The 25687-nt window shown below is 42.4% G+C and overlaps 1 protein-coding gene across 4 annotated transcripts in view; it reads right to left on the bottom strand.

Moving 5' to 3' along the window:
• Window positions 1-25687, bottom strand: part of CUX2 (cut like homeobox 2) — a 372532-nt gene that overhangs the window by 84077 nt on the left and 262768 nt on the right. For all 4 annotated transcript variants that reach the window (XM_066603238.1, XM_066603239.1, XM_066603240.1 and 1 more), the window contains exons 5-6: window positions 5375-5515; window positions 971-1085 (exon numbers count right to left, since the gene is read on the bottom strand). In XM_066603238.1, coding sequence (XP_066459335.1) covers window positions 971-1085; window positions 5375-5515 — 256 coding nt within the window. The remainder of the gene's footprint in view (window positions 1-970; window positions 1086-5374; window positions 5516-25687) is intronic.

Raw genomic sequence — 25687 nt, 5'->3', positions numbered from 1 at the left:
TCCTCCGTACTACAAGCACACAGAACAAGTCCTCTCCACACCGAGGGGGCCCCCAGCAGATCGGACCTCGGCTGATAGCAAAGCTTATTAACTGCTCTTCCAGCGCGATGCTGATTTATCCCTTACAATGCCCGGGGCGTTTTATTAATCAATGTGGTCACTTTTCATCACTTAATCCATTTTAATGATCATATTTCCACCCGATGGTAATCCTGCCTTTAAAGTGACTCGACTTCATATTAGAAATCCCATATAAATGCCGCTCCGCGTCCTGCTGGGCTCCATAGAAACCTTTGTATACCTTCCAGCAGAGCGCCAGTCGCGTTCCCACAGCCAGGACGGTGGTCCTTGTCATTTAATTAGCTTGTCAGAAAGACCCTCAATCAGTCCGAAGGGCAAGCAAGCCTTGGGTAAAGTTCCAGTGCCATGACACTATGACTACTCAACGCTAGCAAGTCGGAATGAACTTTTAATAAGGGCTTATATAGTTCTAATCATCCCAAGGGCGGTACATACCGTACAAGTAAATGTACGAATCCGAGATGGACCGATCTCGCATGGGAAAACAAGAATGGGTTAATTCACATGAGCGATATTTCGAAAAATCACTTTGTTTCCTATTTTTATGCGATTCTTCTTCCAGGATCGATCAGTATTTTCTATGGGAGCGTTAAAAAGTGTGGCGTGTTTTTAACGAAGGTTACTATGGGGACATGAGAAAAACTGAGAAAAACTAAGAAAAACGTACTTCATGTGCGCAAAAAATAAGGGGGGGGGGGAAGAAAATCGCTGGAAAGCGAAATACATACTCCTCAATGACATGATCAATGGTGACAATCCTGCACTCATCCTACTCCCAGCATCCCCACAACTTACAGGTTGTACTGCCGATGGGCACAGAGGGTTGTCATGCCAGCTGCATGTACCTACCTCCTGGCATTATACATGGGGCTGCCGGCTACTCACGTACTTTTCGCTCTCTGCTTCGTTCTTCTGCTGAAAGGTGTCCACAGAGAAGAGTTTCCCGTGCCAGGCTTCCTCCCTCTGCAGCGAGATGCCAGCTGGAGCGGTGCCCTCTCTCCTCTCTGCGGGGGGAAACATTCACAGAAGCCGCATGACTAGGGTGCCCAGAGCCGCTGCCCCCTCCCCGGAGCGCCACAGCTGGATGCGAGGTGATGCGAGGCTGTGCTGGAAGTGGCGGCTTCCTGCCGGCTGCACACAGCGCTGCATCAGCCCGCCCCCTGGTGGTCGGAATGTGCCTGGCTCTGTGGACAGGAGGACGATGCACTCAACCTTCCCCAACATTCATTAAAGTGTGCAATAAAGTGTGATCCGCTCCTCTCTGGGTGATTTTTTAATTAAAGTACATAGGAGCAGCTAATGGCAAAGCACTGAGGCTAAACTTCAGGGATGTCAGGAGCAATAGTTTCAAAAACTATTCACACACAGGCTTTTGTGGCAGTTTTTCATCTGGGCTTTAGAATCAAAGCCAAAAGTGGATTCAAAGGATATGAGAATTGTAAAGAAAGGTCCTATACTCCTCCTTCCTGCTGAGCCCACTACTGGCTCAAAAAAACTGCTACAAAATCCTGCGCGTGAAACAGGCCGCAAACACCGCCGAATTTCCGTAATGGATTTTGCTGCGGACATTATGCAGCAATTACAGTGCAAGCCACGGGGAAAGAGAATTCAGAAATCTACTTCATGTGGTACGGAAATGTTCCGCAACGAATCCGCAGCGTTTTTGTTTATTTATGCTGCTGAATTGCACCATTGAAATAGGTTTGTCCTGCAGCAGATCCGCAATTTAAAAAGGCTGCGAAGTCCACCCCATTTAGGTCTGGATTTGGTGCATATTTGCTGTGGGTGGACTTAAGAGGAAGAAAATATAAGTCATTATAGGCGACTTTCACATCTGTGGCTGGGATTCCATTTTTCTGCTGTTTGGGGAGCAGGAAAGGGGAATCCCCGTGACCGAACAGATTTGACAGAACCGAACAGCGCCGGACGGACCCCGTTGACTATAATGGGGTCCTTTCGGTTTCCACTCAGCTGCCTGTCATTTTACCGTAAGACAAAGTGCTGCATGCAGCTCTATTTCTTCTGGTATTTTGTGCCGGATCTGCGACGAAACCTCAGAATGAAGGTTCCAGCACAGATGTGAAGGCAGCCTTAGAAACTTTTTAAAGTTTTTTATAACTTTATAATTGTTCTTATGTATATTACCCTTCTTATGATATGCATTGTTGTCTGTAAATACCTGTTGGCATATCCTAACAATATGCCAGCACTTTATAAAGTAAGTAGACACAGTATATAATACAGAGAGATACAGCAGTGTTGGTAAGATATGGCTAAACCTGGCACATTGCCAACAATTATCATTCAGAACTGATATCATTACCTGAGATGGAGTTATTGCTCTGGAGTGCATTCACCCCTTAACATTAATTATAGGAAGTTTCCAGAAACATGGCACAAATAACTTTATCTTCTTGTAATATTTTAGATAAATAGAAACAAGTAAAAGAAGTTGATAAATATTTGCAAGTAAAAAATATATTTATTTTGGCCCCCTTCACACGGGCGCTTCTGCACATGCAAAATATGTGCGCACAATATGCAGGGAATATTAAAAAATGGGTTTGTTCGCATGCATATATTTTTCCTGTGCATTTTGATCAGACACGGAGAGTGCTCTATTTTCCTGCACATTTGTGCACCCAAAGTCCCTATAGAAGTCAATGGGGAGGCGTGAAAAACTGCGTAATTGTGTATGAAAATTAACACATCTGGAACTCATCAGACTAATCAGCTATTCAAATTGGTGCGTCTTTGTTTGCAGCACGGAAATAAACGTACCTCGTAGTCGCAAAAAAACCTGTTAAATATGCCGATGCGCAAAAAAGCATTGTTCATTCTGCAAATATGCGGTGCTCAGGTGCGTGCAAATGCGCATACGCTCATGTGAAGGGGGCCTTAACAAGAAGAAAAAAGTTTGATTAGGATGCCTTTCAAGCCTTTTCCTTAGGGTGTGATCTTATCAAACTTCTAAAAGTAGTTCTTAAGCTACCTTTACACGGGACAACTGACAGACGAGAGCAAACGGGAGCAATAGTCTCTAACAGAATGGAGGCAGAGAGGGCCTGAAATCGCTGTCAGCCTCCATTCCCTGTTGTTCATAGATGATATGGGCCAGCGGTCACTTAGTTTTTAGGTAAGTGATTTCTTGCCTAAAGCCCTGTCGGGAGCCACATGTACACAGGACAACTATCACCTGAAATCGCTGTTTTCAGCAATGATTTGGGCGATACTGGTAACTGCCCTGTGTAAAGGTACCATAAAGGCCCTTTTACACGGGCCGACAGTCTTTCAAACGACTGCTGATGTCACCGCTAAGGTTGTCAGCACCTGTACAGGGCATTCAAACAGAAAGACTTGCCGGCAGCTCGCGGGCTTCTCATCCGCTTCTCGCTCAGCACTTCTCCTCCTATGGGAAGCATTTACACAGGACAAAAAGCCAGCAAACCACAAAGCTTTTTAAGCGGACAGAAAAGTCAGCTTAAACAACTGCTAACGACAAGTGAAAGATTTTTTTACATTCACACTGAACGATTATCACTCAAATTCACTCGTTTGAACAAATTTTGCGCGATAATCATTATTGGGAAATGGGCCTTTAGTAAACTTCAGCATAGGTCCTATTGTTTCGCCATAAGATAAGTGCAGCCAGCTTTGTGAGGTAGCTGCTTATCTTCCCGCACTCTACAGATATGAGTGGGCAGGAATTGTTACAGGCTTAGAGCTGGGTTCACACGGGACGGATTTGCCCTGCGGAATTTCTGTCCAGCCAAAATGCCTGCAGCTCCTAATCCTGGGATTACCTAGCCATGTGGATGAGATCTTGCAAAAATCTCATCCACACGGGGCAGCCAATCCGTTGCAGCAAAGCCAGGTGGAAGCAGCGATGCTGAGCGGAATTGACAGCCGCAGCATGTCAATTCTTTTTTTTCTGTTTCAGCCTCACTCCTCTCTATGGGGAGAGAAAGCCTCAAGGGGATGCCGGTGGGTTTTGAAGCTGTGGCACTCCCGCGGAAATCTGGCAGCTTTTTGGTGTGGCCAAGCCGAGAGAGTTCCACGGAATTTCTGTCCCATGGGTACCCAGCCTTATTGTTCTTGTAGTATTTCTGTATAACTTTTTGCTAAATAAGAGAATGGATCCAGTATAAGGTAGAAGAGAAACGTTTGAAGGGAGTTTTTGGTGTTCCTTGTGAATGAGGTAATGAGGTAATAATGTGCCGTATATATTTATATATATATATATATATATATATATATATATATATATATATATATATATATATATATATATATATATATATATGTGTGTGTGTGCGCGCGCGTGCATGTGTGTGTAAAGTTACCCTACAAAGAGATAGCGCCCTGCACTGTACTGCTTCTCTTTTAACACAATGCATTGAAGTTCTCATTTGTTAATTATGCCAATTAGAAGTTCTATGAAGAGGTGCATTATCAACTTTTGTATCTTTGCTTGCTTCTATGTTTTGTCACAATAATCAATTTGCCTCACTGACAACACATATTTAAAACATCAATTGGAGCACTCTCTACAGGAAATCTATCATCTACTGTAGAAATCAGAACAGTTTTACCATTTTACAGCAACTAAAATCTCATTACAGTACATTTCAGATAATTTAACAGCCTGATGACAGACATAAAAAAAATACAGGGTCGCATCCTCCCATTTAGCTCAGTGAAAGCATTTTAGGGATTGTACACAGCAAAAATGCTAAACTACAATAGGCCGTTTTACATGCCTGAATACTAGTAATGACGATTCCTTATTATTACAAATAAATGCAGACATTCCCGTTCTCAGAGCTCAAACACATCATGGCAATGTACTGACTGTGCCACTTCAATGCATATGTTTTGGTCTACATACAGTATATGTGACCACTTCTCTGCTGCAAACTAGGGACAGAGGATGTAATGTGCGACCCTGGCATACAGTTAAAAGGAGTTATCCAAAGATTTCAACTTATCCACTATCCACAGGATAGGAGAGAACCTGAAATCTTGGGGTTACCCCTTTACGGACTGTATTTGAAACAATATATTGTTGTGAGTTGACCACCACTGGTCCAAGGAAATATGAGTGTTTAGTATTGGTGACCTATCTGCGAGGTACAAGAAAAAAGTTCAACATGAGAGATTTGCTTTAAGAAATTATTGTTGTATGAAAAGAATCTGGTCTCAAGATAAAACCTTTCCATGATTTAAGGTTTTACATAAAATAAACTACACTATGACGATATTGTAATACACATGATTATATAAGTATAATTACCTTTACTCGGGGAGAAAAAGTCAAAATACTTCTTCCAATGCCTGCAGATTTCCTTCACAGCTTTATTTTCGGGTTCTATGCATTGAAGTTGCTGTAACCGATCTTCTAAACCACGTGCAGCTTCTAGTAATGGTGCTGGGTCTATATGGATATAGAATGTAATGGTTAATAATTTTACCAGTTTAGGGCTTAAATACACTCACTATCAAAAAAAATCCTTCCCCTAGATGGAGCTGTCGAAGTCGAATGAAACGTTCTGTGTGTGATTGTAACGTTGATATAAGTAGGTGATTACAATATCAGAGCAAAAGGATCATTTATGGTGGAAAGCTGAACCCCTCAAGGGAGGCTCTAGTACCCTGTTGTACCGTCTCTAGCTTGGATGCAAGGTGGGCATGGAGGCATACAGGTTCCATATTATATCCTGCGGCATATCGGTCCACATTTGCTGTAGATTGTTCAAACTCATAGGCTGTCAAAGTTGGCATTCTAGATGGTCCCATACACGTTCTATTGGCGATAAATATGGCGACCGGGCAGGTCACAGAAGTGTGGCAATGTTGTGGAGACATTCCTGTGACACCCTTGCTGTGTGTGTCCGAGCATTATCCTGCTGGAAGATGCCTCTTGGAAGTCCTGCCATGAGAGGAATACAGGTGGCTACAGGATGTCCTGAACATATCGCTGAGCTGTCATTGTCCCTCATACCACTACTGGGGTGACCAACTATTGTATACAATCGCCCCCTAGACCATCACACCAGCAGTGGGGGCCATATGCCTACAGCAAAGGCAGGATTGAGTCCTTCACCCCTAGGTCTCCAGGCATGAACACTAAACCTGGATTCGTCACTGGAGATAACCAGGTTCCACTCCATAGCAGTCCAGTTTTGTCATTCACAACACCACTGCAAACAGAGGTGATTGTAGCTTTCAAAGGCAATACATGTAATGGGCTCCGCGAGACCAAATGTCCTTCAGCCTAGTACCAGGAAATGGTTTAGTCAGACACGGGGGCCTGTAATGATAGCGCCACCTGTCTCTGGATGGTGGACAATGAAACAATTGGAGCTACTCATACTTGTCCTCCTTGGCTGAACTAAATGTTCATATGTATGGTGGCACTGGGAGAAATAGCTGCCAGCCAAATGACTGAATACATTTTAACTGTGTAACCAATTAGAGGTTTGTCCCTCCACACTCTGACACTGTCCAATGTAGGGGCACATCTCCAATTGGTAACACAGTTGTCAATTTATTCATAAATGTCTAGGAGGAATAACAGAGGATCAGCACAATGCAGAGTTATGAGAAAAGATGCCCCATAATGGCCATAACATGGAGATCACAAGTATTTACTAGACCAACATCAGGAGTAGTGACTATTTAAGGCAAAAAGAAAAACTTAGGTTCAAATGTCTGATTATTATCTGATAGCTTCTATTATTATACAGAAAAAAAGCCCTTTCTCTATGAAATAAAAAATCTATTTTATGACGTTACCTTCTTTAACCTGAGCACTATTATATAAATGGGACTATACTTTATTTTCATGAACTGAAATCTGCTATTTGTAGACATCGCCTGATCCCACACTGGATACATCATACACAACTCCATCCTGCTCAGTGATTACTTCTGCTCCACAGTAACAAGGTGACACGTTAAAGGACAAGAAAAATAAGGCACAACAAAGCAGACAATATGACTCATTCAAGTTGTTTGATAGAAACCCCAGGGCCGGCTGACACTCTTTTTTATCAGAAGAAATGATTTATCACACTCTAACTTCAAACAACTCTACTGGAATGATCTTTAGAAATCACAACATGATTCTAGGATGCACTTAGTTCTAATTGCAAGTAAATGGTGATCAGATGGTAGGACGGCTATAAAAATCAACCCCTGATGGGCTGAGACCTGCAAGCGGACAAGAACAAACACCCCATTCCCAAAAAGCCAGTTATTAATGGAAAACACTTTAGAAGTCATGAAGGTAGATCAACACATAGCATTGTAACGAAGGGTAGACAAGAGAAAGTATGTTAGGAAAGTAGTTGTGAGAAAAATGAAACTGTAAAACACACATACAGCAAAAGTCATACAGACAAGCCATAGCAAACACTAATTGAATATAGAAATGCAGTACAATAGGGGTCATTCTAAATTTCCATCAATTTTTTAGGATTGCTATATGAATAGGTGTAAGCAGGTCTCAATAGAGCCAACCAATTCTGCTTCCTCAATGTTGATTTATAGTATAAATGCTTACTTTATGGCATTTAATGACATATAAGGGTATGGTGCAAAAAGTTGACACAGTCCATTTAGATTAATCTCACCCTATGTGGCCAATGATCAATTTCTTCAGATGCCCATTACTATAAGATAATAGTCACATATGCTGGACAGCCTCTACAAGAACATGCATGTTTATTTCTATGCAAACAGAAAGGTCATGTAGTTGGACACTGATCAGACAACATATTAAACCAAACTGCCTACTATTGTGTTGGTCCCATTATACCCCCAAAATAGTTTAAACATGTCAAGGCATGGACTCCACAAGGCCTCTGAAGGTGTCCTGTCCAATTTTCTACAATAGCCAGCATTAACTTTTTCAGCAGTTTGTGCTACAGTAGCTCTTCTTTGAGATTGGACCAGACAGGGTAGCTGCTCCAATGCACATCAACAAGTCTTGGACGCCTCTTACCCTCTTGCAGACTTAAAGGGAATTTGTCACCTACTGTTAGCCCTGTAAGCTAAGCTTATGGGATGAAAGTAAGTGACCCATGGAGTCGGGAGATGTAAGTTTTATACTTACCTTCCCTGTCATTCCCCCAGTGTCAGTGCTGAAAGCCACCACTGAATGGATTGAGAGGTGCTGCTAAGTAGTCCACCCATTATAAAATTGGAACTAACTTCATGTCAGTGTGTATATAATCTTATGTGACACTAAATTTTCTTCATGCACCCACTGAATAGGAGAGGGATAGGGGTGTGGAAACTTAACCTTAGACTGACAAGCAACATAATACATCTTAAATCATGAGGGGTTATGGAAATGATATAAGAATTAGTAGTATCAATATTCTAAACTAATTGTAGTTTATATGCACACCATGAAACTGACATTTGTAAATTTCCTTATGTACTGAATACTTATGTGCTTCATCACTGCTTTGTACGCTGCTCTACTGCCTTGCACATTCCACATTTTGCACTGTCCATGGTACTGTTGTAGACTACCTAAAACAAACACAGTTCAATTTTTGGGTTAATAAAACACCTAAATTAAATGTGTCATGAAGATTACTAACAATCAGTTTATATTTTTGTTTTGTAGCCAAGAAGTAAATATTGGAACTAATTGAATAAGGCCAGGTTCACAATGAGCAGAAATGCAGTGGAATTCTTAAGCCCGAGGCGAAGCATAAAAGTTGACGAGATTTGCAAAAATCTTGTCCACACGCGTGGAAACTGACACGCAGCACAGAATTCAAATCTGCGACATGTTCATTTCATCGCCATTTCTGCTTCGGGCTCTCTTCTCTCTATAGGGAAAGATTCCCACAGTGGAATACAGGCAGATAAGCAGCTTCAAATGGTGCGGGTTTTGAAGCAGTCTTTCTGCTGTGGAAGTCTTTGCAGAATTTCCTGCGCTAATGCTGCGGACATTCCACAAGATTCCAGCGAGATTTCCGTCCCATAGGAACCCAGCCCTCAAGTAATTGTTTTGGGAAGATTTGCTATAAACTACTGTATGCTGTCACACAAATAATATACTGTATATTTACTAAAGCCACTAACCCCAAAAGGACTCAAATAGCTTTTAGGGCTGGGATGTTCGAATTGCAACCAAAAGGTTCATCAAATTGCCTCACTATGATTAAAACCATTCAATAACTGTGAATCTTGAATATTTCACTAAAATACAAAACCACAGCATAAAAAGGGTGAAAAACAAGTACAATATAGCTCTTATTACAGATCCTACATCCTCAATACAAATACATCAACCATAAATAATACAAAAAACAAGCAACCTATACAGTAATATACCTAGCCATACACAGTTACCTTTATCTTTTTGCAGAGACTTTCGGTAATCACTCGACACTCACTAGTGCAAACTATTTGAACTTTGAGCTATTCACTGCCAAGTCTGATCAGTTTTCCAGATGAAATGTGTAGAGCTCTTAACTTTATCTTTACGATGACCAGAATTAGGGACATCTTTAGGGCGTTACCCATCATTAGGGATAGTTTCCAGACAGGGTTGTCTTTATTGGGGTGGTAACCTAGTGTTTTCAGTTCTTCAGGGCACAATAGCCATTCTATTAGAGCAAAATGATTATCTCCACATACACTAAATTTCACTATGGCCTACAGGAAGGCTCCCTGAGATTGTCCTTTAAACTGTTTGGCGAGCTTCAGGAAATTAGTAAGAATGTTTCTTTTATATATGTCATATAAACTGTTTATTTATGTGCAAGAGCCCGAATAGGAGCTTTTCAGAGGTTGGCTACTAACCTTTGTTCTTTAGTTCTGTGTATACCTCTGGTTTATTTATGCTTGGCCATTACATTACAGGCTCATTGTTTTGCATTATTTTGGTTAATATATGTTTATTGAGATTTTAGGATTTTTGATAAAAGTAAATTTTATATCTTTTTTACCCTTCCTTATGCTGGAACCATAGAAGTAAAATGAAAATAGGTATAAGTGTTGCACTGCTTTTGGCCAAAATATTTTGTTAAATCAGTGTATTAGAAGTGTTGTCTCAACAAGATAATGCTCCCTATGATGAAAACAATCCCTGAAACACAGTTCTAAAGTATCATTTCATTTTAAACTAACTTAGAAATAACGGCAGCAACACATCAAAGAAGTTATGAAAAAGCAATGTCTACATTATGTAGCATCCTCTTTTCTTTATATAACAGTCTGTAAACATCGGGGTAAATAAGGGGACCAATTGCTGGAGTTTTGGGAGAGGAATGTTGCCCTATTCTTGTCTGGTGTAGGTTTCTAACTGCTCAATAGTTCTGGGTCGTCTTTGACGAATTTTTTGTTTCATAATGCTCCAAATGATTTCTATCAGCGATAGGTCTACACTGCAGACAGGCCAGTTCCGCACCCAGACTCTTCTGCTAAGCGATGCTGATGTGGTGGATGCAGTATGTGGTTTAGCATTGTCTTGTTGAAATATGCCAGTTCTTCGCTGAAGGAGATGTTGCCTGCATGGGACCATATGTTGTTCTAAAACCTCTATATAATGCTCAGCATTGGTAGTGCCTTACAAGATGTGTAAGCCGCACATGCCATAATGCAACCCCATACCATCTGAGATGCAGGCTTTTAAACTTTTGGCTAACAAGCTGCATGGTCCCTCTACTCTTCAGTCCACAGGACCCAGTGTCCGTGGTTTCCAAAAAGAATTTCAAATTTTAATTTATATGCCCACAGAACAAGTTTCCATTTTGCCCCAGTCCATTTAAAATAAGTTTTGGCCACAAGAAGACATTGGCGTTTCTGCATTGTGTTGCTATATGGTTTCTTCTTTGCATGATACAGCTTTAACTTACATTTGTGGATTACACAGCAAACTGTGTACACAGATAATGATTTCTGGAAGTATTACTGAGCCCATGCTGTGATTTGCATTACAGAATCAGGCCTGCTTTCAAAGTAGTGCCACCTGAGCGCCGGTAGATTGCGAGCATCCAATATTGCCCGTCAGCCTTGTTCTTTTGTTCACATGAATTTCTCCAGATTCTCTGAATCTTCTCATGATATTATATACTGTAGATGGTGGGGTGTTCAAAGTCTTCACAGTTTTACACTTTTCTGAAATTGTTCCACTATTTTTAGATGCAGTTTTTCACAGATTGGTGCACCTCTGAGCATCTTTGCTTCTGAGAGACTCTGCCTCTCTAACATGCTCTATTTATACAAGTCATGTAACTGAGTAGAAATTGACCTTCCAGCTGTTTTTCAATAGTACTGCTTATTTTTCCAGCCTTTTGCTACCCCTGTTTCAACTTTTGCAAGATGTGTTGCTGCCATCAATTTCTATATCAGTTAATTTTTATTTAATTAAATGAAAATATGTCTCAATTTCATCTTCAGATATGTGTTCTATATTCACAGCGTCCCAACTTTTTTGGAATTGGGGTTGTAAAATGGAGCATGTTGCCAATTCAAATGAATATGCAAACATACTGTACAAGACATGGCCAGAAAGAGTCCACCAGAACAGAGCAGAATTGTTTTCTACTGTCTGTCTGCTCTGGTGTCATATTGTGATAGTTTGTGCTCCTGGGTCTTGTGGTGCTATGCATTTTCAGGAGCACACTGCTGCAGGTGTTGGCTGATTTTGGCTGGCTGTGTGTGTGGATTGCTCCAGTCAGCCAATCACCTGGGGTCTGTGCACATATATACCAGCCCCTCTTGCTAGAGGGGGCTGGTCATTATACCTCATCATCTCCTAACTGAACCTTGGTGATAGGATGCGTGCTGTACAGATTTCTGTGTGCTCGTTGGTGATTAATTCTGCATGCATGTGGTTCTGATTGTATTCCCTTTCCATCCTTAAGTGTGAGGACGCCTGAATTCTTCTCTGTCTGTATGTGTGCAGACGTCGTGTCTGAACTATGTCCTGTTTCAATCTCTTCCATCTGTATGTGTGTGGACTGTGTCCTGTCTGACTTTGGAGCTCTTCCCTTGTCTTTGGGGTTTGCCTGTGTGTGTTATTCATTTTACTCTATTAGCTGGAGTTTATTTTTATTTGCCATCTTTGCCACTGCCCACTGCTGCCTTTCAGCGGTAGCCAGTTCAATTTTAGGTTCCTGAAGTGGGGACATCCTTTTCGAGACGATTACCCTCTTGTGTAGTCCAGCATCAGAGGTTTCCCTTTTGTTAGTATAACAATATACCATATTTATGTTGTACACTTGTCCGTTTTAATAAAGTATCATATGTGTTGTATATCCAAGTTTTGTCCATTTATGCTCACTTGGGATGCCACATGTATGCTTCCGCAGGCAAGGTGAATAAGCCCTATGAGTGAACATAACATCTGGCTCATGGAGACCATGTTTCTTGATAGTGGCTCATCGACGGCAGCTGACATTGTGCAGCAGCCCCATACCCATATATGAAAAATATTAATGGAACACAAAATATTTTCAGGTGGCGCAAAATTTTACAAATTCTGTACAGCCATTTCGAACTGAGGTTGCCGCCCAGCTTTACAGGGCTGCTGATATGGAAGCATAGCAATATATAATTTCACTGGTTTTCTCCCACCCCTCTCAGAAAAAAAAAAGATAACAGTACGAAATGACTGGTTAGAATTTTTAAGAACTTGACAGAAAAGGATAAAACAAGGACATAAATATCAAGTTTTTTTTGCAATATTTTAGGGAAAATGTGCTTTAAAATTCTCAAGGTGTCTTACAACAGAACCGAAGAAGTGTCAGTATTAATATCTCAAATCTCACACCATCTGACACCGCAACATATGATGCAGTGAATATGGATTAATTAAGGAACACTGACACTAAACTGCTTTTAACCCAATCTGTTCAGAAAGAAAAAGTAAATAACGTATAACATAATGATCAAACCATTGTAGCCCTGTAAACAGATGCAAATATATTTAAGATTCTAAATTGCTTCCCTGGCTTTCTCGCTGGAATTCCAGGCATTTTTCAGACATATTTAGCTGTCTCTAATCTCTTTAAAACAAACATCACAAAGTAATTGTTCTTCACATTTTGCAGATATTTATTTGTCTTTCGTTGCTGAGTAATAAAAGTCAATGAAGAGCATCTACATATTACTTTTCCGTGCGCTGGATTTATCTGCACAGATGGATGGAATATTTATGGTGGCTGTTTCCAGCTAATCAGAGTGTGAAGCTGCTAAACTACTGGCAAGGGCCCTACATCAAAATAAAAAGATGCTTTAAGGTTCACTGTATTGCAAAAGATTCGAACATTCAGATTGTTGCACAGGACCAGATGGATGGGAGAGGATCAAATGAACCCTGAAGACCAGAGCTAAACCCAGGAAAATAAATCACCACTTTGCGGGAAGGTGGTAGAGCAGCTGAATCAGGAACTTGGCTTATGATTCTGCTAGTCAAAATTATATTTTAAATTGAAATGGAAACAGCAAACTCCAAAACAATATGAGCTGTTGTTGGAGCTTTGGAGCTAGGTTCAAAATTACTAAGGGACTTAAAAGATGTTTTTATGTATTTCACAAAGTAATTGGTAATCAAATGTAGCCCCATTTAGGAAATAGCTATAGAATAAGTGTCCTGCTGAAGATGGTCCAGTGTTTCCACTGTAAGTTATGATACACTCAATCGAGATTACTTCCAATACTACTGGACTGTACAATTCACATTATAACGATAATTCTTCAAAATGATATTAGGGCAGGTTCACACCTGCATTAGGGCTCAGCTCAGGGTTTCCATCTCTCTGCTCAGTTTTGGAGGATGTAAAACTGCAATGAACTGAACCGTCTTTTTTTTCCCCATTGATTTCAATGTTTTTTTGAAGGCTTTCAGTCCGTTTTGCTTTCATTTTTTTCACTGGAACAAAGACATAGTTTGCTACAGCAGTCTCAGAGTTATTCAACCCCTTCATGACAACTGTCTTTGGTACTTAGTAAATAACCATTTTGCTGCTATGTCCTGCTGGAAGGGTGATGCGCACCAGCTTTTGACAGCATTCCTGAGAAATTTTAGCCCATTCCTCATGGACTATAGCTCACAATTGATCAGCATTCTTGAGTTTGCATGTTACAACCATCTTCTTCAAATCCCACTAAAGATTTTCAACTTGGTTCAAGTCAGGCGGCTGTGACAGCAACTTCAGAATCTTCCTGAACTTCTTCTGAAATCAAGCTTTGGTGGATTTTGAGATATGCTTGGAATCATAGTCCCGTTGGAAAGTCCAATGACATCCAAACTTCATCTTCTTCCCATAAAGTATAACAGTTTGTCCTAGGATTTCCTGATACTTGATTGAATCCATCTTGCCCTCTATGCGCTACAGGTTTCCAGTGCTAGATGAAGCAAAACAACCCGAGAACACCACCGAGCCACCACCATGCTTCACTATAGGCAGGGCGTTCTATTTAGTGTATGCTTCCTCCTCCAGACATACCACTGATCCATAGGTACAAAAAGTCCCCAGAACAAAATCCAAAAACCTCTGTGGCTTATTTAAATGGTTTTAAGCATATTAAAGCCGAAATTTCTGCACATTTAGGGGGACATTAATTAATGGCTTTACGCCAGTTTTCTGCTGAAGAAAAGTCAAAACTTTTTGTGCTATGGCTGCTTATGCAAAAATTGTGTGGTGCAGGAGTACTCTTCTTCCTCCTGCACTGGCTCTGGCATTTTTCTGAAGAAGTGAGCAGAGCTTGGTGGGAGGAGACGTGCCAGCCCAGACTGACAGATTTATGTATAATTTACCCCAGAAACCGGTGTAAATTATTATGTCAGAATTGTAGGCCTGGTTGGGACCAGGTGTATATTTCAGTGAAGGTGCACAGAGGTACGGGGAATGTGCTGAATGAATGAAGAGGCCTACGCCTCTTCACGTTTTCAGCACGCCGCGTGTCCGTGCAAATTGTACTAAGCCGGCACAGGAAATGCCGGGCTTAGTAAATTTCCCCCTTAGTATACACCATGATGTGAAAACAGAAACCTCAGTGCCTGCTGCCACCAAATCTTGCTGTAGGTCTTTTGCAGTTATTTGAGGGATTCTGACAACCTACTTCCTCAGGAATCTAGTGGCAGCAGATGATAGCCTCCTCTTTCTCTTAACTTTCTATCTCTTCTCGTAACTTTTTAGACCACTCTCCTGACTAAGAACATGGAACAATTATTGTTCAGTTAATCACTGGATTATGTAAAACTGAATGACTGCCTGTTTACTCTGAATGGAGGCTGATGGCTGGAAGGCGATCTCCAGTGCGCTCCACCTCCATTTAGTGAGTGGTTAATGCTCCAGTGTGAAAGCAAGGAAGAGATGATTGTTGAGATGACTGTTGGGCACTTACGCTCCTGACAATTGTCCCCTGCAAAAGGACCCTTAGCTATATTTCTAACATGCAATCAATCATCACAGTCAACAAATCACTAGCCGTTTCAGGTATTTGATATATTTTATCTCAAGCACACCTGATGCAACTAATGAAGCCCTTAGTTAGTTGCATTAGGTGTGCTTGAGACAACACCTGATTTGCAGATGTGTGCTTTTATGAGACATTCTTTTCATAGGGTTGAATAATTTTGAGACTGCAGTAGTCATTAAAGGGGAAGTTTAGACTCTTTTTTTTTTTTTTTACTGATGACTGTTCGGGACAGAGGGCCAGACGCTATCATCAGCAGACAGGGGAGGAAGTGGGAGCGTCCGCTTCACTCCCTTTGAAATAAATGCTATTCTACTTCCTGTTCCTGACATCCTGGACAGGAAGTGGATTAGCAGCATGGCGCTCCCACATCCTCCCCTGACCACTGATGACATCCGGCCTGCTGCACTGGACAGCAGACCTGACGATCACCAGATGGATGGGGGCTTCAGTGGCTGACCGCTGTCCATTATCTGCTGATGGCCTATCCAGGGAATAGATCATCAGTTGAAAAGAGCCCCGACTAGCACCTTAAAAGTGGCATTTTGTATTGCATTTGAAGACACTACTTGTTATATTTTTGTTTGAGCTACTTAAATAGCTCTAGTTTGATAAATATTTTTAAAATCGCTGAAAGTTTGTAAATTTGTCAAGTAGGCCTAATTTGCAATGGAGTTGAGTAACAATGATTTGTGAAAAATAGCAATCTAGATTACTACATGAACCTTTTCATACCAAGGGCCACAAATGTCAATGATCCATTGCTGTGGAACCAACAATAAGTGTGGCACATTTTGGCTTTTCAGAAACTTCAAAGTAAGCTTTAACTCTTGAACGTCAACCAGTGGTTTAACAACCATATTGCATGCCATTATAATCTCTGTTCTCTCTTCAATACTATGTATCTGCATTGATACTCACATTTAGTTAGATATGTAAAAAAGAGTGGTGCGAGAAAACACAAAAGAACTATAATAAAGGGCATACATTCAGACACGGCAGGTGGAACATTATTATACCCAGACTTAATAATGAAGCTACAAGATGCAGAAGGTTTTGTTTCTACTTAAAGAAACATTCTGGGTAAAAGTAATGTTATGTCTGGTGCAGGGCCTAAGGGGGCGAAAAATGACTGAGGGATCCTCTTTGCTGTTAATTGCATTCCTGTATTACGGTCTGCCCCCTCAGGCCCTTCACTAGGTATAACACAGTGGATACGTTTTGCTGAGAGTTCCTTTATAACCGGTACACACAATCATTAGAAAAGGCGGACTGAGGACAACCTAGGAGTAGACACATTAAGAACCCACCATACCATACTTATTGCAGCGTTTCCATTATAATTCTTTACAAATAAGGCATTGGTATAATAAAACAACAGGAGAGATGCTGATAGAATCATTCACATGCATCTGGCACTGCTTCCACAGTATTTGTATACACCAATTTTGAGTAATGTCTGTTTATTTAAGCAAAAGAAGAAACACGGGCACAAGCAGTTTATGCGGAGGTAAGCAGGTGCATGCAGAACAGTATGTCTTCCCTCTGTCAGCATTACACCATCATTAGCTAGTGTCTGCTCAGCAGGGTGTGTCATTATGTCTCCCAGGGCTGGTGTAATTATACATTGACATAATTAACCCAGCAAGCCCATTAGGCAGCCCGGCGAAAAATTCATCTATAATTATTTGTTGTGTGCATGCTAATGAGTCCATCTGTACTGCCATTGTACAACACGAACAAATTAATTTACAAGTCTGGATTTTTTAATAAGTTCAGGAGAAATTGTTGCTTTTGTTTAAAAGTATGCAATGAGCAAAAAAAAGTGGACAGGTATGCGCATGTGTGGGCGTTCTACAGTAACAGACACCTAATGATCATTAATTAACAATTAAAGCGTATATGACACACGATGCTGAGCGTTACACTCTAGGGTTAAAATTGGAGTCAGCGCCTGGTTGGAAATATAATACTTGTAACATATTAATATAATAAATATACCACATGTAACTTATACTGTCAGTTACAAGCAGAATATTGTGAGTAACCAGAGTATACTCCTATATCTACTTTAATGACAACTTTACCAACAAAATAGTCTGGAAATTATGCAAAATGAATGCACACATGCTGATTTAGTGCACTTACATAGGTCATACTAACAGGACATAGACAATAGCGGTTGGTTGTCACTGAAATATAAGCGTATTGTATAGTTACCGTTTTTTGATAAGAGGGTAATCCTATCTATTCTACCTAGACAGAGACCATGACTATTGTCAAATGGACAAAAACAGATAAAAAGACCAATTCGATGACATCCGAACAGACGCAGCAAAGCTTAACATGACTATTAGCGCATCAATGCCCTTTCAATTACAAAACAACAATAGTTTCTTTAATAGCGAAAAAACAGTACCTGCACTTTAACTTCGGACACTCCTGCTCCTTTGGCAGTTTTCATCTCCTTCCTGCAGCTGAAGATGGCTCTATATAGCACTATATAAGCATGATATAGGGCCGTCTTCAGCTGCTGCAAGGGGACGAAAAGAGCCAACAGAGCAGGAGCGCTCCGAAGTGAAAGTGCAGGTACTGGTTAAGATAACATACCGTTCTGCAACAAGTTATCACTGACAGGTTAAAGGGGTTTCCCTTTTATATCGTTTTTGGTCCCCCCGTGGAGAATATACACAGCGTGGCACCAGACTTCCGCTTTGGCACTCCAGCACCACGGTATCTGACAGGTGACATTCTTGGCCAGAAGGCCTGATGATGTCCTGTAAACCTGTCATGTAATCTTCTAATGTAGAAGCCCTGAGACAGGTTTTTAAGATGTCACTGATAACATCCCTGTCTAGCCTTCTATTGGATGCGCCTATCACGTGGGTAAACGACCTACATGACCACTGCAGCGGAAGTGAATAGAAGACCGGAGCAACTTCTGTGTGCATGAAGTAGGTGTTGCACCTCTGCAGCACTAAAATAGTTAACATCTGCAAGAGAGCTGTCTATGTCTAGAAATGTATCATTTTGTGCTGTGAGTCTGTGGTCACCTGATCATGCTATATATTAATGTTCGAGGAGTGTAGTCTAGCCTAGTCTGGTCTAAGTCTAGTCCGGTCTAGTGAGTGTGAGTGCAAGTCAGCAAGAGCCTACTACGCTTTAGGAGAAACCGTGCCTTGCCTTGCTGAAGCCCAGAAAGGAGGAGGCCGAGAGGATGGCCTCATGGTTGTTTGAGGACTACTACTCTCAGGCGATTGCCATGCAGCCTTGAGAGATGTTTGAGTGAGTGAGTGTTGACAGGTTGAGAGTGAAATGAAGTGTGTCGTTTCCAGGAGTGGAGCTGAACAGATAACTAGGACTGTGGGCCCGATATTCATCCTGTGTTCTGCCTCCCTGTCTCACTACCTATTTTACTTGCACCTGTGCTGTATACTGGTGTATGTACCGCTGAACTGTTATTGTTGGAGTTAACAAGTAGAGCAACATTGCCAACTGTTCCCGGCATTGTTTTCAACTATACTCTGTGCGTGAGGACTATCATTTCACTATCCAGCTTCACCCCAGAGGAAGGAACAGTGGCATCACCAGTGACACAAGGACTAAGAGGTATACTATTTCATAAGTTATGCTCCAGTTTTCCCCTTTCTCAAGCCTTCTCCTCGGGTGCCCCGGATGTGTCCCTGGCTACCCTTTGGGTGGGAGACAGTAGTGCCACCGTGACGGCCTATAGCTTATTCCCAGTGTCTCCTAAGGTTAGGGCCCGCTCCTCGGTCGCTGCATAGTGCAGCAGAGGAAGTTGACTATTGTGGGTTTTTAAAAATATATTGCGTTTCCCCCACTGCCATCAATATTTGGGGTTTTCAAAAAAGCCCTTTAAAATCTACTACATTTGTAGGTTTCCAAACTGATTAAAGCACTGAGACAAAGGCTGCTCTCACACAGCCGCCGGTTAAAATGCCGCGTTTTAAAGTGTTTTTTGACCAGTGTTTTCAAACAAGTTCAAAAACATTCAATAGCATTTAACGCACCCCATCATTACAATAGGTGATGAGGTGCGTTAAAAAGCACTGAAACACACTAAAAGTGAATAGACAGTGTTAGAAAATCATGGCGTTAGAAATCAATGGAGGCGTCTTATAGTGTTTAGCGTGGCCCTGTAAAAAACAGCTTGTGTGAGAGTGGCCTTCAGAACAATGCCTGTATAACAGTGCCTATAAAGCCCCCATCTGGGCCTTTGTATGTTTTCCGTGTAACACTATATCATCTGGTTAGACTTTTTTGTCATTATACAGTTCACACAGAAAAAAAAGCTGTGACAACTTATTTACATTTATTAGAATGATTAAACTCAAAATAATTGTATGTGTAACTATTAAATCCCATAGCAAGGACATTCCTAAATCACCGCTGGAACAACCAGTTGGTTTTATGTGCCATATAATTAGTCAAATGGAGCATATGTATTTGTAGTAAAGGTGACTTAAGTGACTGCAGTAACTAGATGGTTCAACAAAGGATGAGTCCCTCTCCTGGCAAAAAGAACAATTCAAACAGAAAGGTCGTTGAAAAAGTATAGCGGACTGACCTCAAAGACGTAATGATCATGCCAGAGGGCACTGGTGCCTGTGGGTGTGTGTGCGCGTGTGTGTGGGGAGGGGGGACTCAGAACTTGTCTTTTTATCACATTTGTTTAAAAGATTTTTAGTGAAATATAAGAAATTTTTCTAACTTAACAATTTGTGATTTTTAGTTAGGCCTAATTCCCACAGGCGGAATTCCGCCACATATCACGCTATTGAACTTAATAGCGCAATGCTCATGGTGCGGAATTCCACCCCGTGAAAATCACCCGTAATCACCCGTGGCATGTTCTATGGAAGCAGTCCGTCACGCTATCTTCTGCTGTAGCACAGCTGTTGATAGCATGAAAACGCTTTCCCGCCCACTGACGCCCGCGTCATGTGACGCTGTGGGCGTGTCATATGACGCTGCCGGCGCGTCACATGACACTGCCGGTGCGTCATGCGCTGTACTGCGCATGCGCGCTGGCACGGAGTGCGGGACATCGGGCAGCGGATCCAGAGGTGAGTATGGAGTCTCTGGGGGGTCGCCGTGACGGACTCCGCTGTGGAATTCCCCTTGCGGAGCCCGTCACGGCCGTGGGCACTAGGCCTTATACAAAGTTGTAATGTTGTAGTTTGTGGTACAAACAATTAGGAAAAAAATCTACAGTAATAAAAACTACACCTGTCATAACAGAATAAGTGAATTAGTACATATTATATCAATGACAATGGAGATGTACTTTTACTAAGAAAAATAGTGATTGCAAAGGCAATGTCAATAAGGTTTTCAAGTGATGTGCAAACCTTCTTGACAAGTGAAGAGCTATTGAGGAACAATTGCATTATATTTGCATGACAACTAAGCATCCCACCTATCAAAAAAAAGATGAGGGAATTGTGGATTTAAAATAGCATTTAGAGGAAATATCATTGATGATTTTTGGAATTGATGGTATTTTGTCAGACTTTCAATATTTAACTATTGTCATCTGTGTTACTAATAATGTACAATGAATGATCATTGCATTAGTAACAGCTGGCTCCTGGCATCTTGTGATCAGTAACACAGTGCCATGTGATGGTTGCATCATGATCTGTTCTCAGATAATGTGCCTACCTCTCCTCGGTGCAGCAGAAGGCAACATTTGGCTGACATGGGTGAACGTGGTGACTTAAGTAACTTTGACCGCGGATAGATTGTTGGTGCCTAGAGGTGTGGTGCCAGTATTTCTGAAACACTTACACTTGTTGGCTGTTCCCAAACCATAGTATCAGGAGTATACCAAGACTGGTTAAACCATGAACAGACATCCAACAGAAGATCACACAATGCGGCAAGCCATGTGTGATTAATCCTACAGGTGAAAACTGGGTGGCATGTCAAGTATCTCAGCAATGATGCGCTACAGTGGGCCATCTGACCAAGCAGTACAACAGCATGGAAGTTAGACACATTTCCACAATGACGATATGGTGTACCTTGCATCCACTAGGGTTCAATAGCCAAAGACTGACAAGAATGTCCATTATAACCCCACATCATCACCAACAACACCTTGAATGAGCACAGAAAGACATCAGTAGACCTTTGACACAAAGCAGAAGATTGTCTGGAGTGATGAGTCCCATTTTATGCTGAACTGTACAGATGGCCAGGTCGGTATCTAGTGTAGAGGGCATGAAGCCGTATCCCATGGCTGCACCTTTGGGATTCAACAGCCTGCTGCTAGCGGTGTCATACTCTAGGAAACATTTTCCTGCCATGTCCTAGGACCATTGGTCATCATATCACAATTATTGAATGTTGAACGCTGCTGAGACCAGTTAACTGTTAATTAGCTAATTGTTGTCTGAAAGTAAATTCAGCACCGTATATGCGCTTGTGTGAAAGAGCCCTAAGGCCAATTTCACACTAGAGTGATACAGGTTTATTTCTGTGCCCATATTACAGCTTCAAGTCCAGGCCTGACTATGGATCTAATGACCCAAAATAATAGCTTTAGGCAGTTAAAGGGTGAAGTTGTGGATGGCGTGTATCTCCCTCCCAGGCTTTTAGTCTGGACAGGGTGGCGGTCCAGTCCACAACTTCACCCTAGCTCTCAGGAAGCGCAGCTGCAGGCACTGATCCCGGTACTGGAGCATAAAAGACTGCAGCTCCAGGAAGTCAGGGCCTGACAACCTGAGGAGAAAACCTCTGAGCACCTTGCATGGTGCAGCTTTCATTTTGTGATTCTTGCATGGTCTTGAACACCCTGCGTGGTGTCTCTGTGATTTTTGATAGACTATTTTTGTTTGCTGTGCTGGGAAATAAAACTGAGGAAAGTTTTATCCTACTTTATGGTCCGGTGTGTCTGTGCCAACCCCATACCCCTGACGGACTATTACATTTGGTGGAGGATGCGGGCAGCAATCCCGACCGCTGGGGCAATGGCAATACACTCGGTGACTGTCCTGGGTAAAGTCTGCGACCGCGATGTAAGCGCCAACCTCGGCTATGGAGGAGCTGCTGGTGTGGATGGACCGGCTGACAGATGTCCTGCTCAAACCTCCAGCCTTAAGGAAGGATGGGGCCCCAACTACAGCCAGGCCCAGGGAGACTGTGCAGAAGTTCCTGCAAGAGATAACTCCCAATGATGATGTTGAGGCCTATCTTACCATGTTTGAAAGAACCGCTGAACGAGAGAACCTCCCCAAAGCTGAGTGGGTCGAAGTTCTAGCACCGTTCCTCACGGCGGAACCACAGAAGGCGTACCATGATCTCAGTGTCCACGAGGTAAGCGACTACGCCAGATTAAAGGCAGAGATCCTGGCTCGTCTGGGGGTTACAGCGGTGGTCCGGGCGTTAATAGTGCATAATTGGAACTACATGTCCGACCACCCAGCCAGGTCGCAGATGTTTCACCTGTATCATCTGGTTAAAAAATGACTGGAGCCAAACATTTGCACACCCGCCCCTGGAGTTGAAAGGCTGGGATAGCCCCAACCAGTCTCCTAAGCCAAAGAAACCAGGGCCTTTGAGGTACTGGAGATGCCAGGGGCTCAGGCATGTGTTGGCTTAGTGCCCCATAACCAATTAGCCCATGGAGTGTGACGGTGCTTGGCGCCGGTACTTGTTCGCAAGGCCTAGTTGCGGTGCCTCCCAAAGACTAGAGACTAAGCCGCAACTGTGTCGGTAAGTGTAAACCACCATTCTGTGGAGGCGCTATTGGACTCGGGGATCCTGGTCACCTTAGTGCATGCTAGTCTGGTAGCAGAGGGCTTCCTACTAGGTAAGCACATCAGTGTGGTGTGTATACAAGGTGACACAAGGGTATACCCTATGGCACATTGTAACTTTGAGACCAATGTCGGAACTGTGACCTACGATGTAGGTGTAATCAAAGGGTTAATGCACAGTGTACTTTGGGGATGTGATTTTCCTGTGTTCTGGGACTTGTGGGGGAAGATGATAACCCCTTCTAAAGAGACTGGCGCAAACCCTGCTGACCTTACCCCTCCGCAGGATAGCGGGGTAAATGTGGACATTGAACTGGAGATGTAACCTTTCCTTTACTGGTCTTGGCTGGAGATAATGTTGAAGAGGAATTTCCCCCCTCGGTTCAGGATGTGTCCGATCTGGAGGATGCGCCTGAGAACTTTGGGACAGCCTAATTAAGGGACCCACTTTTGTTAATGCAAAAGAAAATGTCGTGATAATAAATGGTGTGTCACAGGAACCAGGTTCTGACCAATGGTTCCCCCATTTTGCCATGAATAATAACTTGTTGTATAGAGTAACAAAAATAGGCGAGAAAGTGGTGGAACAATTGGTCATGCCAAAGCCGTACAGTCGCAAGGTGCTAGACTTGGCACATAATCATGTATTAGGAGGACATTTAGGAACTGATAAAACGCAGGATAGAATTCTTCAAAGGTTCTTCTGGCCAGGGGTGTACAAGGACATAAAAGAGTACTGTGAGTTGTGCCCCACCTGTCAGAGCACCGCTCCTGTGTCGCATTTCCGCAGTCCCTTAGTGCCTCTCTCGATTATAGAGGTTCCCTTTGAGAGAATTGGAATGGATTTAGTGGGTCCCCTAGTCAAGTCGGCTAAAGGACATCAATACATTTTGGTCGTGTTAGATTATGCCACTCGGTACCCTGAGGCAATTCCTTTAAGAAGCCGTACAGCCAAAAACATTGCACTAGAATTGTCCCTTATGTTCTCCAGAATAGGTCTTCCCATGGAAATCCTCACGGACGAAGGGACCCCGTTCATGTCCAAAGTGACGAAAGAATTGTGTCACCTCTTTAAAATTGATCACATATGAACCTCAGTATACCACCCTCAGACGGATGGGTTGATAGAGAGGTTCAATAAGACCCTGAAGCAAATGCTAAAGCAGGTAGTAGAGAAAGATGGTCGGGACTGGGACCATCTGTTACCTTATCTCATGTTCTCCATACGGGAAGTACCACAGGCTTCCACAGGTTTCTCGCCATTTGAGTTGCTATATGGTCGGCACCCCAGAGGGTTGCTGGATATAGCCAGAGAAACTTGGGGTGCCGAGTGGACTCCCTATAGGAGCGTCATAGAACACGTGGCTCAGATGTAGGATCGCATTAGCACAGAAATGCCCATTGTCCGGGAACACTTGCGGAGGGCACAGGAGGCCCAAAGCAGAGTATACAATCGTTCTGCCAGGGTGAGAATTTTTAGTCCTGGTGACCGGGTTCTCATCTTGGTACCTACTGTAGAGAGTAAATTTCTCGCTAGGTGGCAGGGCCCCTATGAAATCGTTGAGAAGGTAGGCGATGTAAACTATAGAGTGCATCAGCTGGAGAAAGAAAGCCGTATCAAGTGTACCATGTTAATCTAATAAAACTCTGGAAGGATAGAGAAGCTTTAGCTACCTCAAGCATAGTAAATTTTCAAGCCCCATTGTGTTAGTTCCCAAACCGAACAGTACTTGGAGGTTTTGTAATGATTTCAGGAAATTAAACGAAATCTCCAAATTTGATGCATATCCCATGCCCAGGGTTGATGAATTAATTGAGAGATTGGGTAGTGCCAGATATATCACCACCCTTGACCTTACCAAAGGGTACTGGCAAATACCTCTGACTGACAAGGCCAAAGAGAAAACTGCCTTCTCAACACCAGAGGGCTTGTTCCAGTACAAAGACATGCTATTTGGGTTACATTGCGTGCGTGCTACCTTCCAAAGGTTAATGGATCAGATTTTGAGGTCTCACCATAACTATTCTGCCGCATACCTGGACAAATGTCGTAATCTTTAGTACCGACTGGGAGAGTCACCTTCGAAAGGTACAGGCGGTCATGGATGCCATAAAAGAGACAGGTTTAACCTTAAACCCTGGGAAATGTGCAGTAGCCCTGGAGGAAGGCAAGTACCTTGGCTATGTTATTGGCCACAGCCTCATTAAACCCCAGGTCAACAAGGTAGAGGCCATACAGGCATGGCCTAGACCTTTGACAAAAAAACAGGTCAGAGCTTTTTCAGGAATGACCGGGTACTACCGTAGGTTTGCGCCTAATTTTGCCTCCATTGCAGCACCACTTACACACTTGACGAAAGGGGTCAAGTCGG

Source organism: Eleutherodactylus coqui, chromosome 5 (genome assembly GCF_035609145.1).
Source record: "Eleutherodactylus coqui strain aEleCoq1 chromosome 5, aEleCoq1.hap1, whole genome shotgun sequence".
Lineage (NCBI taxonomy): Eukaryota > Metazoa > Chordata > Amphibia > Anura > Eleutherodactylidae > Eleutherodactylus > Eleutherodactylus coqui.
This window is presented reverse-complemented; position numbering and strand designations above follow the sequence as displayed.